Raw genomic sequence first — 20,925 nt, 5'->3', positions numbered from 1 at the left:
TAAGTGATTTGATACCACGTGGTGCCTGTTTAAAAAAAAGGAATCAAAGGATTCAGGGTCCTAATTGTAGCACACTGATGGCTTGGTCCTGGAGAACTGCAGCAAGGATATTGGACATCAGTGGGAACAGCTACTGGCTGGAGTGCTGTACCAGTGGTGAAGTGTTGGTTTGGAGGAGAAGAGCCGGCCATGTTCTAGTTTACCAAGACATCTAGATGGAAGATAGGAAACGTAGTCTTTTTAAGACGGTGGTGCTACACAGTTGCCGAACAACCTGGGTGACCCAGATGCCTCTACGGGGAAAGTTTTAAGCAGATAGGCAGTCATCTGTTTTGGATGGATTGTGTTGTCTTGGCTAAAGACAAATATGGAGATCAAATATTCCCTTGAACCATCTGGAACTTGACAGAATCCTCCAATCAGCACTTATCTAATTACTCTCCCCCTTCAGTTACTGTACTTCCCACCTCTTCCTTAAACATACCTAGCACACTTCCTCATATTTGTGAGATGGAACACTTCCTGGGACACTCTTCTCTCATACGGTCTATTGAGCAAGGGGCATCTGTCACTTATCACCAGGAGTAGAAGTCCAAACACTTCTGCCCACCGTATCTTGGTATTGAAGTCACAAAAGAAAACACAACACAGTCAAGCACTGGATGGAAAAATGCTATCCTCACACAGAGAAGAGATAGAGGAAGGTCAGCTCTAATAGTGGGCATCGGTCCCCCACAGCCAGCAGGTCCCTCCCAGCAGCTGACACAAGCTCTTGGCCTGCATGCAACCCTCCTGTGCCACAGAACAAAAGACCCCATCCCCTTTTTAAAGGAGATGGATATAGCAGTGAGGTTAGCCATGTGCCATATGACACTTAAGCAAACGCGTACAGGTTGAGTGTGAAACAGAGAAAGATATTCACACACAAGGTGATAAGTCCAGCACAGGCTGTGAGAACTCCTTGGTAAGGAAGTGTTCCGGGCCCAAGGCCCATTCTTATGTGACCAAGAGGGGGTTGAAAGGCTACCCACGTGAGGCTGCCTTTCCAGTATGGCTTACACGGTTTCTTCCCATTCACCCTCTCCCACCCCCTTTTTTCCCAGATCTTTGCTTCTGTTATCAAAAAGGCCTTCCCTGATCAACCTTTATAATACAGTCACCTCCAGATCCAATCCGCTGGCCTGCAGGAAGACAAAAGCCTTGGTTTTTGTGATAATTACTGCATCCACGGCATCTACAACAGTGAGGGGCACAGAGCAGGTGTGGTGTTCAGTAACAGTGTATTAAAGAGATTGGTATGATAGGTCTTACAAAGGGAAAGTTTCGTCTCATGATGCCTGGAAAACAGTGAAGGAAACTTTTCAGATGCTTTCACAGACCAAGTCATTCACCTGCACCGCATCCAATTTTCACTTAGCAAGCCTCAGAGAAAGTGACATGTCCAGGTAAGTAAGATAACACCATTATCACTCAGCTCCCATCAGGGCTCCAAGCAACTTTAGAAAACCTGTCCTCTGATCTACAGTACTAATTTGTGTCTTATGGGAAATCAAATAAATTATTTTTCACCTAAAGGGAGCAGGGTTATTTGACTCCAGATATTCACCATTTGGCTTCTCTTCCAGACAACGTAGCTTCTAGGCTTAAGGTACTAAGAGTGAGAGCATGCCTATAAATTATTCAGAGATAATTCGAAATAAGTGTGTATCTTTGACAGATTGTCAAGCTTCCTTATGTTTTTTCCTGATAACAAGGGCTATGTTTTTGATAAAATGTTGCCCGTTTCTCATCACACTTTGCTGTTGCTCTGTGTATGTCTTCTGTGTTGTTTTGTTTTGTTTGTCGTTGTTTGTTTTTGTTCCGCCTACAGAGTCCAGTCTGGCTCTTATCTCAGCACGGGGTGGTTTACCTTCATTCTGGCCATGGATGCCTGTTATGGCATTCACGTCTACGGGATGATAAATGACACCTATTGCAAGTAAGATCACAGGAAATTATTTTTATGCATCTCCAATTCTGATATGTTGTCAAAATATCACAATTCATTTTAATATCATAAATCCGAGAAACAGATAAAGCAACAATTATTTCCCAGCATTCTTTGCTGACATAACATTTTATTGTCAGTGCATCAAGTTGTGACTTTTAGGGATGATAAAAAAGAAAGATATTTACCACAGTCTAATGTCAAATGTCAGAAGGAACATTTTTCCCTTAGTCTGAGGCATAACAGGGACTTGTGGCTTGGAAATACAGAACAAGTTCAGTGGTTATTTAATTTGCAAAGCAGGTTTGTCATTTCTGCTGCTCTAATGGTTGATAGATGGCTATCTACTCAATGGTTGTATTTGACCTTGAAGGACAAAATGTCCTGAAGCCTCAGAGAAGCTGATACCTTAATGAGAATTCCTGGAAATTATATTTCACTACTAAGTGAGTAATCTGCCAGATCCTTATTTAAAATGGGTATGTTTATCCACAGTATATTCCTGCTGGTGGGATAGTTTCTAAGTAGATAATAAAACAAACGTTCCATGCTTCATGAAGGTAATGAAATATATTTCCCTACCAACAATTGGCACAATATAATTCAGAGAGTGTTTTAATCATATTGTCAAAATGGTAACTAAGCCACAATCTTCATAATCAAATATTTCTACCCTAACTATAAGCATAATGGAGCACAGATGAACCAAATATCTTACTCTGAAAAATCACTAAGCTTCTTCAAGCTCTGCAAGAGCAATCAGGTTATCCAAAGTTTGTTTCCATTATACACCATTTCCTCCTTCAAAGGATAGCTATATTTTTGCATGTAATTGGTGTGATATATAAATTTTATTTGATTTATTAAAGCACTAAGGATCTGGTATGTCTTCCTAAAAGCTTTTATGTATAATAGCTTTTAACTGAGTTCATGGACAAGAATCATGCATGGGTTTGCAAGTAAATGCATTTACTGGGCACATAATGGAGTCTTGTAAATGAATACTTCATTCTTCATCTCAGTCTTTCTCTCCTTTTCTTTATTTCTTTTCTAGGACAGAAGGATATAGGAAAGTCCCCTACCATTACTATGAACAAGGAAGAGACGAATGTGATGAATATTTTCTTCATGAACACGCCCCCTATGGGGGGCATAGGTTTATCACCGAAAAGAAAGTGTTTGCTAAATGGGCCAAGAAACACAGGATAATATTTACACACCCAAACTGGACAGTGTCTTGATGTTGGCTTTTCTGACCTTGCCACACCACTTGACATGATCATGATACTGCAACTGTGATGCTAATGATGTTGATGCTGGTGAAGATAAAGACAACAACAGTGATGATCAAGTTTATGTACATTCTCAGATATGGACGGTGATTCCGCCAGTAATTTGAACTTGGGACTTCGTGGAGGGTAGTTGTGCTCATTACGTTCTTTCTGAAGGTTCAACATTTCATACTGCACTTTATAATCTAACTGGAATTGAAATAAAGGCCAGTAACATGACAAGAGTGACCTAAGAAATGGGAAGATTATCCTTCAAGATAGTTGCCCAGGATTCTTGGACAGTGAGTAACTTCCACAAGCCCTGGGATTTGGTCTCATGAGGCAAGGTTATTGACTCTGCTGTCTGTTGAACCTGAGCAGCTCCACCGTCTTGAAGAATGGTTGATTGTCAAACACTGACCCAAGAAATGCTTTCTGGGTACAAGGGTCTTGCCACAGTAACTAGTTGGCCTGTGGGCAGGAAAGGAATCTCTTCCTGACTTACCATCTTCCTACAGTACCTCCTACAGCTAAAGCCTCAGGCCATTTCCTAATTCACAAGGAAGATATGGACATCCTACCCACCAGGATTACTTGACTATCTCAAACACTTCATTCAAAATGGGCTAACTAGCAAATCTTTTTTAATTTCTACTCTCATCACTCCATTCTTACTACCCCCCAAAATATAACTAAACATATTACTAGAATGATCTGTATTAATGTTTAGTTATTTTTGGTTGAGTGCTAAATATTTCAGAAAGCTATTTAACAAGTAAGATACCAACACTGTAGTAACATAGACTGTGAAAACATTCTTAAAACATAACCAAAAGGGTTTACTAACTCTGCTTCAACATCCAACAACACAAAATTTTATGCTTTTTAAAATCATGAAACAGGGAAAGCAAAGCATATTTTTACATCAATTTGTATCCTACCATACTTCATAATATATATTTGTATATTCAAATTTCTATTTTATAGGCCCAAGATGTGTCTCTCCACACATTTCATTATCATTGCCAAGTGCCAACTGTTAGACATGGAGAGGAAATGATTCCTTGTATTTAATCTGACCAGAGCTTTTGCCTTCTTGGGGTTTATTTTCCCCAAACTGTATCAGTTGCTATACCATAATAACAACAATAATAATGACCTTAATGTCCAAAGTGCTTTGTCATGTAGCGTCCTTTCACATATGCTGTCCCATGTGATGCCCGTGACCACCCCATCAGGCTATTGCCTATGCATTCTGACATATTAGCAGATGGTCTCTAATTTGTTAATTGCTACGATATATTCCAGACTGCTCCCCTTGCTAATATTTGTATAGAATAGAGTTTATGTAGACTAGTAACCAATTGATTTCAGTGCCAAATACAATGTATTATATCAGGATTATGCAAAAAGTATCCCAAGGATGGCCCTGGCCATAAACTAGGAATCCTGTGAACAAAAGTACTTTTGATTTTTTTTTTCGTGGCTCTATTTAGGTGGGGAAAAGACGAGGTAGCAGAGAAACAGGAAGAAATAAAAGCAAAGAAATACAGTTTCTCGTCCCCATCTTAAGATTACTTTGTTCTCCATATATTCATTGCTCGTTAAATATTAGAGGGTTGATTTGCTGAGAGAGTAGCTGATAGACCAAAAACATCCTTACCAATGATTCAAAAGACAAAAGCTGGGCTTAACTTACAGCCTGTTTTGGAGGCTGGAAGTGATGGTGCATTTCACCTTGGGAGCCCTTTCCAGGTCTCCACCAGTGCTAAGTCCCATGATAGGCTACCTTTAAAATGGTCCATCTTGGACAAAAGCCTCTTTCCTGCTCTTTTCTGCCATTTTAATACCTCAATATTCACATCCATAAAAATGACCAAGTGCCACTTCCATTGTTGGAACTATTATCGTTGTTATTCTTCTGTTGCTTCCTTATGTGATTTTCAGTTCTACGTTTGCTAGTTTTTGTGAGCTAATGATGGATAGAAATGCCCACTCAAAGAAAAATAAACAGATGAAAATGTCAAAATTGTAATACAGACTGTTTTTCCCCCCTGTTGTGATACAGAAGTTCCACTTTTAAATAAAAAGGAAGCTTGGTTATCAGAGTGTTTCAGGGAATGACATAATGTAATTTATTTAGTTTCCTGGTAAATGGAGGACCAACCCTATTTGTTTTAACCCTTACTAATGAGAAACTTTGGAAAACATCCTTGCTCTCCTGCTTCACTGTCGCGCTCTCTGATGGAGACTTTTGCAGAGCCCTGCACCCCTCACTCTATGACGGTAGGCAGTGTTTCCTTTGGAGTGGTAAGGGGGGCCTCCCCTTCCCTCCCTTCCCTTTTTTTCCTTAACCAAACCCCAACTCTACACTTTTTATTGTTGTCTCTTATCTCTTTTTTTCTAAAATTGGGAAACAAAAACCAGATTATTCTTAACGTGGAGACCTAATTGAATGACTCCCAGTGTCATCATCATTTTGATAGAATCACATGACTTATTTTTCTCTGCATTCTTAATGTTCTCTGGTTCCATTTCCTGTTCTTCTTTACCCTCAGCTTCCTAAAGTGGAAATATAAAGTCTAATTTCTCCCATGTTGAGAAATTTTCCATCTAAGATTTACTGATAGAGAAGAGAATGGTAAAGGAGCAATTCAAGGAGAGACCTTTGTAGTGCAAATTCCTGGTCCATTTTCTAGCAACTGAAAGAGATTTCATCCAGCACCTAAACACTGGAAAATTTAACTCATTCATCACTGATATGTATACATCCCAGAAGTTAAGTAATATCTGTGAAAAATAAAAATATTTCAATAGCATCCAAGGCTCTAGGCAAATGGACTATGGAAAATGGAAATTTTCTGAAATCAACATAAAAATATGCAAGCTAAAAATAATAAAGTAAGTAAACATTATTTTTAATTCTGCAGAATCCTTGATAAAAAGCAAGAAAATTTTAAAGGGGTTTTAAAATGAATGTTTGAATCCTTTCTAAGTTAGCCTAGTGATAAGTACTAATTATTTATATTGTTATGATGGTAATGTGAATTAGAAACCTTTTAGAATGTGTGATTTTACATTGTTATCAAACCTATCAAAGAAAAAACAATTTGGGAGGACATTTGTATGTATGCACATAGAGTCCCTGTGTGTGTGTGTGTGTGTGTGTGTGTGTGTGTGTGTGTGTATAAAGATATACATGCAATCCTATATTTCTCACTGATGTGTATAAATCACAGAAAATCTGTTTTAGACTTTATCTGAAATTTGTGGGGTTACATTTTGAACCCTGAATAAAAAAGAAAATCCAGATTAAATGTACTGATTGCTAAGAGCACATAAAGTCATATTCAGTGGCTGGCCAAAAGAATAAAGCTACAGAAGCTGCTAAATCTAGAACTGAGGACACAATTAGACACCACAGTTGTCACAAATCAGACCTGGAAGTATAGCAATCTGTATCGTAGCCTCTGCTGATTGCAGCTCAGCTAAAGTCACATCGAAAAACAGCGCGTCAAGCTCCATTCGCACTGATGTGAATGAACATCGGTCCCCCTATTCAAATAAGCCTGTCTTTACCGTAAGCAAACTCAGATTTGCATGATTTTTATTATATGGCTAGAGAACTGTGACCACTGTGGACAAGAGAAAATTATATAAGGAGATTGCTCTTTGAGGATTTGGAATGAATCAGCTGATGTGGGAGCAAGAGTCTGAATTGGGGACTTTGCTGACCTTTCCAGAAGTATAAAGCCACTAGAAGAGAATCACTCATTACTTCCTTAGGAAAAAAACAACACTAAAGTACTTCACCTGGTGCTGTTAATTGGATGTTAATTATAAGCTCAGTTTAATTTCAATAAGCAAGAAAATATAATCAGATGGCTCACCTTTTTTTTAAACAACATACCCATCTAGTGTTTAATGTGGCATGTCAAATGCAAAGAACAAACCCTGTTGTCCAGTGTCAGTTGTCTGCATGTCTTAGCACAATAAATGATTTATAGTCCCAGGGCCAAGAGGGAAAAATGCTTTTCCCTTAACTGTAGTTTTAAGAGGCAAGACCTCATCATTTTAATAGTTTACATAGATCCCATGACTGAAGGAGCCAGTGCTAGCCTTTATAAATTGTCTTGACTTGTAAAACTGCAAGGGGCTTTAGAGACCAAACAACCCAACTCCTGCATCTTGGAGTTCAGGAAATTGACCGGTAGAGGTGAAGTGACTTGCCGGTGGCTATAAAACAGGCGAATGGAAGTACTGAGACTTAAATTCTTATCTCATGTCTCCTTTTTAAATACTTTTTCCACTACATTGTTCATTTTAGCACAGAATAGTAGCTGGAAAATGCATAAGTGACTCATTGGAAGAGTCTATTCCTGGAAACCAAGAGCTCCAATTAATGTTGATTCTACTCACGATCTGAGAAATTTCTATACTAAAGTATAGAAATATTTGCATAATTGAAGTAATATCTCAGTAATTGTTGATATGCTCTATCATCTATGTTTGTTGCTTATACTGGGCCATGTTCCATTATCATAAGATTCTAGGATTAGCTTAAAATATGTAAAAGTCAGTTTCTTCTTTTGTTATTGAGGATGATGAAGTCACTGATAGTCCTAAGAGCTGCTGAGTATGGAGGTTGCCTGGTGTAACCGGCAGGTCCTGTTGTTGAATTATCCCCAGAGCCTAACTGCCCTCATCCTGGAACCAATTCAGCTGCCTGGGTTAGTGAAATAATTCATCTGCACTGGTAGGTGAAATGTTACCTTTGGTATCGTGCTCATGTTTGTACTACACATGATTTTGAGCCCACATACTCTCTGGAAGGTAAATCAAATGCCCCACAAGACTCAATCACCATGAAGATTGAAAGGGCTTTTTCTTTACAGCCCATTCATGTGATACTGTTAGAAGAGGAGAATTTTGAAATATATGCACGAGGTTCTGAAATGGCTCCTGTGGCTCAGAGTTAGCATATTGTCCTGTTGCTTGTTTTTGCTGAATCTTATAGAAACCACTAGAGTAAAATTCCATGTAAATTGCTAAGGCATCAAATCAGAACTGTCCTTGGGCATTGTAACATTGCAGAAAACGTCATTTTTTTTAGTTCTCTACTTTTTTTTTTTTTCTTTTCAGAATAGGCACAATTTGTTTATGGAGTAAAAAGCTCTTCTTTCTCCACAGATACGTCTCCTTTTTTTCCTGCCTTGGAGACTTCAGAAAAATAGAAGTTCACTTTCATAAAAGTGAAGAACATCTTGACAAATAAAATAACCAACTGCTAAATTCATATATTTGCCTACATAGTGAGCAGTTTCTTCGAAGAAACTCCAAAGGGACCAAAAGCAGGGCATTTCATGGTTCCTTGTTACCTAACCTACAAAGCACTCATTCCCCTGTGTTTAACTTTGTTGTCATTGCTACTGAGTAAAACCCATTTCTATTACATACAGTATATTTTATGCTTCACTCATTTTTCCAAATTCACACAATTTTTGCTGTAGTCTTTCATTCACTTAAAAAACCTGTAATCTTCATCTATTTATAGAAGAAACTGTAAATGCACAGTTGTGAATTTGGTGAGGTTTTATTTTCCCCTGGCATCATATTGCTTTATTTATAGGCATCATGCCTTAGAATAAAGCTTACTAAGTGGCAATGGACTACTGGTATATTTCAGTTTGGTTTACTTTTACAACAAGATAAATGAGGAGAGGTGAACAAAGCCAGAGAGTATATGTCATTGAAGGGAAAAAAAAGAAAGTTGGGCGGCAGTGGGCTGGGGAGAGAGAGAGATTCAATATATTCAATATCTAAGGCAGAAAGATGTCTAGGATACTACTGCAGACAATGGCAAGAGAAAAATGTTGGTCAGCCTCCAGAATTTGCGTTGTCTACATTAACTATCTGATGCTGAAGTAGATTTCCTATCTTGCTGTGTCAGACCTATTAGCAAAGTTGGGTTAGTACATAAGCTGCTTAAAATAGAGAGGTCTTCGTTCTTTTCTCCCTCCCTTTTTCATTACTTCCTTCCTTTCCTCCTTTCACTCCTCCCATTCTCCCTTATTTTCTTCTAGAAATCTCAGCACGCTTGCAGTTGAACATCATATATGGATAGTTTCTCATTTTACAAATTAGCTTACAGTTCTCTACCAAACTCTGTAAGAGACCCCTATTTGGATATGATCTTAAAATGAGAGTCTTTCTGGTAATAAAGTAATAATAACCTATGCTTATATGTCAGGTTTATTAAACGGCTGTTATACCTCATTCAGTCCCCTCAAATACTCTATGAGGTATGTAATGTTACTATCACCATTTCACATATGAGAAAACTGAATCACAGAGAATTTAAGTAACTTGTTCAAGTTTGGCCAGCTAGGGATAGAATGAGGTTTGTTTTTTTTTTTATAAATTTGTTTTATTTATTTATTTTATTTTTGGCTTCAGTGGGTCTTCATTGCTGCGCTTGGGCTTTCTCTAGTTGTGGCGAGCAGGGGCTACTCTTCCTTGCGGTGTACAGGCTTCTCATGGCCATGGCTTCTCTTGTTGTGGAGCACGGGCTCTAGGCACGTGGGCTTCAGTAGTTGTGGCACGTGGGCTTAGTTGCTCTGTGGCATGTGGGATCTTCCCTGACCAGGGCTCGAACCCGTGTCCCCTGCATTGGCAGGCGGATTCTTAACCACTGTGTCACCATGGAAGCCCTAGAATGAGGTTTTGAACCCAGGCAATTTGACCTAGAATCAATACCTGGTTGCAATAGGCTAATAGATGTAACCAAAACCCCCCCAAATTTCAGTGGCTTAACAAAATAAGGTTTGTTTCTCTCTAAAACATGAGTCCCCTATAGATGCTCCTCTCTAACCAGCTTGTCTCCGAGGATGACTCAGAGACACAGGCTCCTTCCATCATGTGGCTTTGCCCACCACCACATCCTTAGAGACCTCCCTATGTAGCCTGCTAATAGGGAAAGCATGGGGAACTTGTTTTTCAGGCAAGTCCAGAAGTGGTGTACATAATTCCACCCACATTCTACTGGCCAGGCTCAGTCATGTGACCTGGCAATGTTGTCTGTGTGCCCAAGAGGAAAACAAACAGGGCTTGCTGAACATTTAGCAGTCTCTGCCATAATATTCTTAGTCATGATGATATATAGGCTTAAAAAAAAAAATCACTCAGTTTTGTGCAGCTATATGGATGACTCATTTATGTTCATAATCCTTATCAAGAACACAAGAAAAAAAAATGCTCTACATGGCTGTCAGTACCCACACCTCAAACAAAATAAACTAGGGAGCAAAATGCTGTTTTAGATCTTATTATGCCAAGAGAGGATATGATTTCCTTTACCAGAGAAATGTGAGATGAGAAACTAGTAAGTAAGAAACACTTCTAAGCATTTACCAACAGTAGAAGAAACATGACTTTGAATGTCTTAATGATCTGTGGTTAAAGTAATATAGACTGATCCTTGCCTCTGATCATCCCATCTTTTTTGGGTACCTATTTCCTTTGCAAAGATTAGCCTCCCTTTTCAATTTTCCCTTGGTCTTCAGGTCTATGCAGTGCTGCAATGATATTTTAAAGTAAAAAAAAAAAAAAATGAAACTGTTAGTTCTCATATTTTAAAATGACAAATATCTCTTTCATACCCTCCTCCCTTTCTCTGTTCACACTGGCATATGAACTTGTTCAAGGAAAAAGGTCCAAATAGGCCATACGTATTGTCCATCACCAAAACAGCACAGGGTGTATTCTCACGGAGAGAAGCCCCTCATACTCTCTCCCGACATTTCTCTTCCCTTCCCAATACTTTCTATTCTTTGATATTATTTTCTGTAAGATATCTAGAAATCCTTTACTCCTAACAGCAATTGTATTTCACATCCTAGAGTTCTTTCTCATTTAATAGGAAAGTGCTGTCTTGGGAAAAAATGCTTTGCATGTTAGCATATAAATTTTCTTAGTCTGTCTATTGAGACAGATTAGTTGAGACTAAAAACAAAATAATTAGAGAAGAGAACCTGCCAGTGTTTACCTTCCTCCAGGTCAATGTGAAATTCCTTTTAAGGACAAGAAACTATAGCTCCTGGTTGGTAAATGACAAAGGTTTCAATTTCTAACAGTTGTAACTGGTGATAAGAATATCTTAAGTTGCTTTGCAAGGATAAAATGAGGTTCTCACTATCCCTCATCCCATGGCTAAAATTCTTGAATAATACAAGTATACAGTGTATACCACTAGCATCTTACACCACGCACTGTTAAGAGTTCTTGAATTTACCATTGGTAAAACTTTTCAAATATACTGTTTTCTATGCTTATGAAATCACTCAAAAATCTATATAATCTTCCAAAATTATTTTCATCCAAATGCCTGAACTTCCCCAGAAGTAAAACACCTACAATGAAATTAACTTAGAATGGTCTTCCATCTTCAGTGGCAGTTTTACTTCAAATTAAAATGGCTTGTCCAACATATCTTTTGGTGATGCTGGTTGTAATGGGTTTCATCTCTAGTAAAAAAGGTCATACTCTACAATCTTTGATGGATAAAAGGGCATTAAAGTTGGATGAGGACATTATTACCATGCAAATGCATCTGTCGATCATGTAGAGCTGTGGGTGGTTGTTCAATATGAAACAATAGAAGAAGCAAAAAAAAAAAAAGCATTCAACAGCCCAACATATGGGTTCAATGAAACCAAATGAAATTTGACAGGAACAAATGTAAAGACAGGAACTTTGGTTCAAAAAAGACAGGAGCATGACTTAACTGCAGTACTTGTGAAAAATATTTGGAGGTTTTAGAGCAATCTGATATGAGACGTAGCAATTTCAAAGATCACTATGACCTAAGATGCTAGGAGAGTCTAAGAACAAGTAGGGAGGTTCAGGATTAATCAGACCACTTCTGGGAGTATTTTTATAACTTGTTTTTACTCGATTTCTGATTGGACAAGTAGTACATTTTTAAAAAAATTTATTTATTTATAGTTGTGTTGGGTCTTCGTTTCTGTGCGAGGGCTTCCTCTAGTTGCGGCCAGCAGGGGCCACTCTTCATTGTGGTGCGCGGGCCTCTCACTATCACGGCCTCTCTTGTTGCGGAGCACAGGCTCCAGACGCGCAGGCTCAGTAGTTGTGGCTCACAGGCCCAGTTGCTCCGCGGCATGTGGGATCTTCCCAGACCAGGGCTCGAACCCGTGTCCCCTGCATTGGCAGGCAGATTCTCAACCACTGCGCCACCAGGGAAGCCCCAAGTAGTACATTTTCACCATCAAAAACATTGAGAAGACAGAAAGGTATGACACTCATTATCAAACTGCTTGGTATTTATCTGGTACTTTTCTATAGATAATAGTTAAATTACATAAATATAAAATATGCTATTTTATAGCCTGTTTTGCTCTTTAATAAGAAATCACAAGCATTTTTCCAATGTCACTAAATTATCCTACAACATTTTCTATTGCTACATTGTGCCATAATCTATTTATCCATTCCTCCACTGTCATTTTTTTCTATATGATAAACAAGTTGGCTCATGAAGTTTTGAACGCTCCTCTGATTTTTCCTTTATTGCTCCAACATACAGTGGTGCCTGCTTCTCTGTATCCTTGCCAGAAATTGGTGGGTTGTTTTCATCTTTGCCAATTTTACATATGCAAGAAAGGTTATCTTGCTTTAATTAGCATTTAATTGCTTACCATGGAAGTTACACATTTTTGCATATTTTTCGACACTTTATATTTTTTCTTTCATGAACTATCTCTTCCAATATTTTGTCCATTTTTCTATCGCAGTGGGAGTCACAACACTTTAAAGATACGGACAAATAAGAATCCATTCAAAAGAGAGGGACCAGGACCACTTGGGAACTGGAAGTCATATTATACCTGGAATTGAAAACATTTATCTCGTTTGAAAGAACGTTTAAAGGAGAACTAAATCCAAACATTTAAAAAGCATTAATGGAGGTGTGAAATTATTGTTAAACTCTGTGGCTCCATTGGACAGAGCTAGAGTCAATGAATGAAATTTCAGAATATACCTAAGGAGGACATTCAGAAGAGTCCAAAAGTAAAGTGTGGATTTCTAGACTGAATTTGTGTGAAATCTTCTCAGAGAGATCAGATCATCCCCTCGTTCAGTGTTTCATGCAATTAGATAGAAAGTTGGACGTACTGACCCCACCCCTAGACTCCCTTCAAAGCACACGTTCTGTGAAATAGGATGCAACTCCATGTGGGAAGATTTCACACTGAAGCTCTGAAAAAATAAGCCTAAAATGGCTGAGCTTTGGGAGCCCTTTTCTTTACCAGCAGTGTATTCAGAAGCCATCTTTTAAAACAAGTTATTTCTGATGATGGCAAATTTCACGGAATTCATGTTCAGAGTTGGTTCCTGAATTCGGGGGACACATTCAGTTGCTGGCAGGTACACACACACACACCACCACCCCCAGCTTTACAACTGCCTATTACTGACTTCATTTTTGTAACGCTTCACAAGGAGCCATAATTTCCTTTGCTTCCCAGTGGGGGAAATTTGTTCACATTTTATATATCCATATTTTTATATACTTGCTATTGTGCTATGTCTTTGAAATGTAATGACTCAAGAAAATTACATTTAGTATCATAGCATTCCTCATGTTTGTAATTTATGACAATGGATATCACTGTAGATTTAGGAGTCATTTATATTGTCCACCTTTTCCTATTACTGCTAGATTAAATAAATTCTTCATATTGAGTTTAGCTACATTTTTCAGTTTTCTAGTCTGTACCACTCACTTTCAGTATATTTATAATTCTTTTATCTGATCTTTGTAGTTTCAAAATGTTGCCTTGGATATTTTAAGTTTTGAGCCATCAATGCCCTTTTCAAATTGCCTTCTTAAGATTTTTGTAAAATAATATTCTCCATAATACAGCTTTAAATTACCTGCCTTTTCCTTTACTAGACTTAATCCAAGAAGGCTAATTGAACATTAAGCATTTTAATCATCCTACACTGTCAAACCTGTCTTCTCATTACTGAGACTTGGATAAGCCATAAGCTTAAGTGTGTTTCTGGCAATGTAACTAGAGTGAAAGTTTGATAATATAATTAGTATATAACTATAGAATTAGTCCTGGTCTTTATTAATATCTATACAAAAATATTGTTTCAACAAATATACATTGAATATAACCAAATTCATGGTACTTCATTAGAGCTTTGGAAAATACAGAGATGGGTAGGCTGTAGTATTTATCTTCATGGAGTTTACTGAAGAGCTAGGAAGATAAATCAAAATTTCCAGTAATTACAAGATGGCCCAGAACAAGGTAATAAATAGAAGAATGTTGCAAACAAAAAATATCATATGTTATACAGAAAAATAAGAAGTATAAGGAAATGATGATTCAGATATAAAAATTGTCATTACATTATATGTGCAAGTAATGTTCAAATATACCTATAGGGTGATTCGAACTCTCCAGATGACACAGCACATGTTAGATGTCAGGAAGTTCATCTTGAACTTCTATTAGCAATGCCTTTTGGAAATGGTTGATACAGGAGATAGCCACCAAGACATAAAGACGCTTTCATCTAAAACAAGATGAGGCTTCCTGACAGTAGTATCTTGTAGAATAGCAATGTTTATTTGAAAATGTAGGGTTTATTTTTGAAAAATGAAATAAAAATGTCCACGATACAGTAAAATGCAAATATCTTCTCTGAAATCTGCTAGGGGAACCCCAGAGAAGTCTCTGGTACTATTTTTAAATGTATTCATTGAACAAATTGCACCTTTAAAGGACAGTTAAAAGTAAGCTGTGAATTTAAATAGCATAGGATGTGAAACAAATGTAGGTGTAAATATGGATCCATTTTATCCCTTTTATCCATGTAGATCAATTAGTCCTGTGTTATTATTCTCTATATGCATTCACTCTCAGCTTTAGGAGTGACCATGAATGTGAATTACCCTGATTATGCTTTTTCTTATGATGGCTTTATCTATACGTATCTACTGAGCTTGCATGAAAAATTTCTAATGTCATGATAGCTATATGCATCTACTTGGAGACTTAAGCAGGGCTAAGAAACAGACTGAGAAAACAAAAAATCATAACATGCACCTGACCCGATTTTCACCTGTTGTCTACAACTTCCAAGGAAAATCTAATGAAGAATCACACTTTTTCATGTGATTAAATAGATTTCACGACCTAAGTAACCTACTTATGTTTCTCTAGAAGTGACCTATTACAGGAAAAATTACTCTCCTGTGTGGTAGGTGAGTTACCTTGAGTGGGGAGAGGGGAGTGGTAGTTTCAAAATCATAAATGAATAACTTTCCACGTCTCTTTTCAATCTCTGTGGAAATCTTACATTCTTTTCTAATGGTTCTTCTTCTCCATTATATATTCAGCTGGACGGGCTACCCAGTTCTCATGAACTATGGTCACTGAGTCCACACTTACAAAAAAGATCCACATATTTTGGTCAATTGATTTTCATAGAGATGCCAAAGTAATTTAATGGAAAAAGTATAGTCTTTTCAACATATGGGGTTGAAAAAACTGGATATCTACATGGAAAAAATGAGTCTCATTTCTTACTTCACACCATGCAAAAAAATTAACCTGAAAAGGATGATTGGTCTAAGCATAGAAGATAAAAAAAAAAAAATTCTAGAAGAAAACAAAGTATAAAATATTCATGACTTTGGGTTAGGTAAAGATTCCTAGGATACAAAAATCATAAAAGAAAAAATATTAATAAATGAGGTTAATCAAATTTATACCTTTTTTAAAAGACACTATTAAGAAAATGAAAATATAAGCCACAGAGAGGAGAAAATATTTGCAAAGGACTCATATTCTGAATATATAAAGAATTCTTACAACTAAATAATAAAAAAATCTGAATTTAAAATGGACAATTTGAACATATGCCTCACAAGGAAAGATATACAAATGGCCAATAAACACTTTAAAATGTGCTCAACATCACAGTGAACAGGAAATATCAATTAAAACTGAACACTCTACTAGGCACGAGGGACTCTTTGGTGAAAAAGTTTGACATAGTTCTTGCCTTTATGGAGTTTATAGTGTAATAATAGAGACAAACAAGTTAAAAGGCTTTCACAAACAATTGGATAAGTGCTGGGACAGGAAGAATACAGGTGCTTTGGGGGTGATGACAGAGGGAATCCTAACACAGACAAGAGGTTAGACAAGGGAATTATCAAGGCAGGCTTTTTGATAAAAGTGAATTTAAGTTGAGATCAATAAGATGAGTGGAAGCAAATTGAGTAAAAGGGGTATGAAGAAGATAAGCATGGTCAAGGAACAGCGTAATGCAGAAAGTCATAATGAAGAGAGAAATCATGACAAGTTCAAGAATCTAAAAGAAGTTTACTATGGCTGGTTGGAGTAAAACCACAGGGGTGAGAGGTGGAAGGTGGTGGTAAGAGATAGATGAGCAGTTTAATCAGAGGTCAGACCACATAAGTCTTTACAAGTTGTCATAAGAAATTTTAACTTTATTATGAGAATAACACATGGAAAGCATAGAAAGATTTTAAACACAGGAGTATATCTGATTTGTTGTTTAAAAGCATCACAGAGAGGGAAGAGAAATCAAGGACAATTCACAAGTTTTTGGCTTGAACAATTGGGCAGATGTTGATACTACTATCTATGCTAGGAAATATAGTAGAAGAAGCAATTGGAGATGAATTAAGTTTAGTAGACATGGTTAGTTTGACATGTGTATAGGACATGGAAATGAAGTTCTATATATGAAGCTCAGGAGATAGATCTAATACAAAGATATAAATTTGGGAGTCATCTGTATAATGAAGAATAAAATGTGATAAGTGCTATGACAGAAATGTGTATAGAATATCACAAAAGCACAAAGAACATCTCTATTAGTTACCTATTGCTATGAGACAAACTACCACAAACTTAGTTGCTTACAACAACACACATTTATTATATCACAATTCCTGTGAGTCAGGAATTAAGGCATGACTTATCTGGGTCCTCTTCTTTAGGGTCTCTAACAAAGCTACAATCAAAGTGTCAACCAGGGCTGACATCTCGTCTGAAAGCTCAACTGCGGGAGGATCCAATTCCAAGTTCATGTAATTGTTGGCTAAATTTAGTTTCTTGATGGCTGTCAGCTGGAGACTGCTCTTAGTTCCTTGCCATGTGAGCCTCTCCACAGGGCAGCTCACAACATGACAACTTGCTTCATCAAAGTCACCAATGGAAAGAGTCTGCTAGTAAGATTAAAGTTATAATCTAATCATGAGCATGATATCCTTTCAATGTTGAGATATTCCGTTGGTTAGAAGCAAGTTCCTCAATGAAAGGGGATTGCAAAAACCTGTAAATAACTATAGGCAGGATTATTTTGGACTACCTACCTCTCCATCTCTACCTAGAAGAAGTAAAAAAGCTTCCACATAAAAGTGACTCATGAATCCGAGAGAAGATATGTGAATTCCAAATAGTCAAAAGAAGAGGGCAGACTAGTGGTGCCTCAGTTTTCCATCTTGATGTTGATTATCAAAACTACCATATTTTCCTATGTCAGGATTGATCATGGACCAAACTGACCAAAATTTTAAAAGTTGTAATAAATCTAGTGTATAGCATGAGAAAATGAATTCAGCCAGGAATAATCAAATGGAGTTGCTTTTTCAAGGAAAACCAAGATGAAAGGGGTAAGAAAGACTATGAGAAGTTATCCTGTTTAAACTCTCAACAAAGTGGGTATAGAAAGGACATACTTCAACATAATAAATCCATACATGACAAACCTACAGCCAACATTATACTCAACAGTGAAAAGCTGAAAGCATTTCCTCTAAGATCAGGAACAAGACAAGGATCCCCACTCTCATCACTTTTACTCAACATAGTATTGAAAGTCATAGCCACAGCATTAGATAAGAAAAGAATAAAATAAATGGAATCCAAACTGGAAAGAAGAAGTAAAACTGTCACTGTTTGCAGATGACATGATACTATACATAGAAAATACTAAAGTTGCCACCAAAAAAAAAAAAAAAATTAGAACTAATAAATGAATTCAGTAAAGTTGCAGGAAACAAAATTAATATACAGATCTCTGTTTCATTTCTATACACTAACAACAAACTATTAGAAAGAGAAATTAAGAAAACAATCCCACTTACAATTGTATCAGAAAGACTAAAATACCTAGGAATAAATTTAAATAAGGAGGTAAAAGACCTGTACTCAGAAAACTACAAGGCACTGATGAATTAACTTGAAGATGACACAAACGGATGGAAAGATATACCATGCTCATGGATTGGAAGAATTAATATTATTAAAATGACCATACTACCCAAGGCAGTCTACAGATTCAATGCAATCCCTAGCGAAATACCAATGGCATTTTTCACAGAACCAGAACAAATCATTCTAAAATTTGTATGGAAACACAAAAACCATGAATAGCAAAAACAATCTGGAGAAAGAAGAACAAAGCTGGTGGTATCATGCTCCCTGATTTCAAACTATACTACAAAGCTATAGAAATCAAAACAGTATGGTACTGGCATAAAAACAGACACACACAGATCAATGGAACAGAATAGAGAGCGCAGAAATGAACCTATATTTATATGGTCAATTAATCTATGACAAAGAAGGCAAGAATATACAATGGGGAAAAGATAGCCTTTTCAATAAATGGTGTTGGGAAAACTAGACCACTATATGCAAAGAATAAAATGGGACTACTTTCTCACACCATACATAAAAATAAACTCAAAATGTATTAAAGACTTAAATGTAAGACCTGAAACCATAAAACCTCTGGAAGAAAGCATAGGGAGTACACTCTTTGATATCAGTCTTAGCAATATATATTTATTTTTGGATATGTCTCCTCAGACAAGGGAAACAAAAGCAAAAATAAACAAATGGGATTACATCAAATTAAAAAGCATTTGCACAGCAAAGAAAATTACCAACAAAATGAAAAAGCCACCTACTGAATGAGAGAAGATATTTGCAAAAGATATATCTGATAAGGGGTTGATATCCAAATTATACAAAGAACCCATACAACTCAACATCAAAAAAACAAACAACCCAATTTAAAAATGGACAAAGGACCTGAATAGACATTTTTTCAAAGAAGACATACAGATGGCCAACAGACACATGAAAATACACTCAACATCACTAATTATCAGTGAGATGCAAATCAAAACCACAATGAGATATCACCTCATACCTGATGAAATGGTTATAATAAAAGTACAACAAATAACAAGTGTTGGCAAGGATGTGGAAAATTGGGAACTCTGGTGAACTGTTGGTGGGAATGTAAACTGGTGTTGCCACCATGGAAAACAGTATAGCAGTTCCTCAAAAAATTGAAAATAGAACTACCACACAATCCAGCAATTTCACTGTTGAGTACATCTCCAAAGAAAACAAAAACACTAATTTGAAAAGATATATGGGCCTCTATGTTCATTGCAGCATTATTTACAATAGCCAAGATATGGAAGCAACTAAGTGCCCATCGATAGATGTATGGATAAAGAAGATGCAGTAAATATATATAATGGAATATTACTCAGCCATAAAAAAAGAATGAAATCTTGCCATGTGTGACAACATGAATGGACCTGGAGGGTGTATACTAAGTGATGTCAGACAGAGAAAGATGAAAACCATATGATTTTACTTACATGTAGAATCTAACAAACAAAACAAATGAACAAACATAACAAAACAGAACCAGAATCATAGATACAGAGAACAAACAGGTGATTGAGGGGAGATGGGTGGGGGCTGGAAAGAAATAGGTGAGGGAGATTAAGAGGTACAAACTTACAGTTACAAAATAAATGAGTCACAGGTATGAAATGCACAGCATGGGGAATATAGTTAATAATTCTATAATATTTTTGTGTGATGACAGATGGTAAATAGACTTATTGTGGTGATCATTTCAAAATGTATAGAAATATTGAATCACTATATTGCACACCAGGAACTAACATAGTGTTGTAGGTCAATTATAGTTCAAACAAGCAAATAAACTCATAGAAAAAGAGATCAGATCTGTGGTTGCCAGAGGTGGGGGTGGAAGAGGGGGAAATGGTTAAAGTTGATTAAAGGTACAAACTTCCAGTTATAAAATAAATAAGCACTAGGGATATAATATACAATATGATTAATATCAATAACCCTGCTGCATGTTATTTATGAAAGTTATTAAGAGAGTAAATCCTAAGATTTCTTATCACAAGAAAAAATTATTGTTTTCCTTTTTCTTTTGTTTTGTGTCTATATGAGATGATGGATGTTCCTTAAACGTATTGTAATCATTTCATGATTTATGTAAGTCAAATCATTATGCTGTAAACCTTAAAATTATACAGTGCTGTATGCCAATTATATCTCAAAACTAGAAGAAAAGAACATATTTTTACAAATGTACAAATGACTGGGGGAAAGAATATTACATATTTAGAGTGGAGGTCATGGTGATATAAAGAAATATGGCAGAATGAGTAGGTACGAATGAAGGAGTATTAAATCAGTCATTATCAAGGGAGTGAGATTTGTTTCTACGCATGCATTTTTTTGTGGTTTGGCT

The 20,925-nt window shown here is 36.7% G+C and overlaps 1 protein-coding gene across 2 annotated transcripts in view; it reads left to right on the top strand.

Moving 5' to 3' along the window:
- Window positions 1-5,364, top strand: part of ST6GALNAC3 (ST6 N-acetylgalactosaminide alpha-2,6-sialyltransferase 3) — a 553,138-nt gene extending 547,774 nt beyond the window's left edge. For both annotated transcript variants that reach the window (XM_082355784.1, XM_082355783.1), the window contains 2 exons: window positions 1,871-1,978; window positions 3,042-5,364. In XM_082355784.1, the coding sequence (XP_082211910.1) occupies window positions 1,871-1,978; window positions 3,042-3,228 (295 nt within the window). In that variant the 3' untranslated portion in view covers window positions 3,229-5,364. The remainder of the gene's footprint in view (window positions 1-1,870; window positions 1,979-3,041) is intronic.
- The last annotated feature ends 15,561 nt before the right edge of the window (window positions 5,365-20,925 follow it).

This window comes from Balaenoptera borealis, assembly GCF_965194805.1.
Source record: "Balaenoptera borealis genome assembly, chromosome: 1".
Classification (NCBI taxonomy): Eukaryota; Metazoa; Chordata; class Mammalia; order Artiodactyla; family Balaenopteridae; genus Balaenoptera; species Balaenoptera borealis.
The sequence above is the reverse complement of the archived record's forward strand: the minus strand, read 5'-3'. Positions and strand labels throughout refer to the sequence as shown.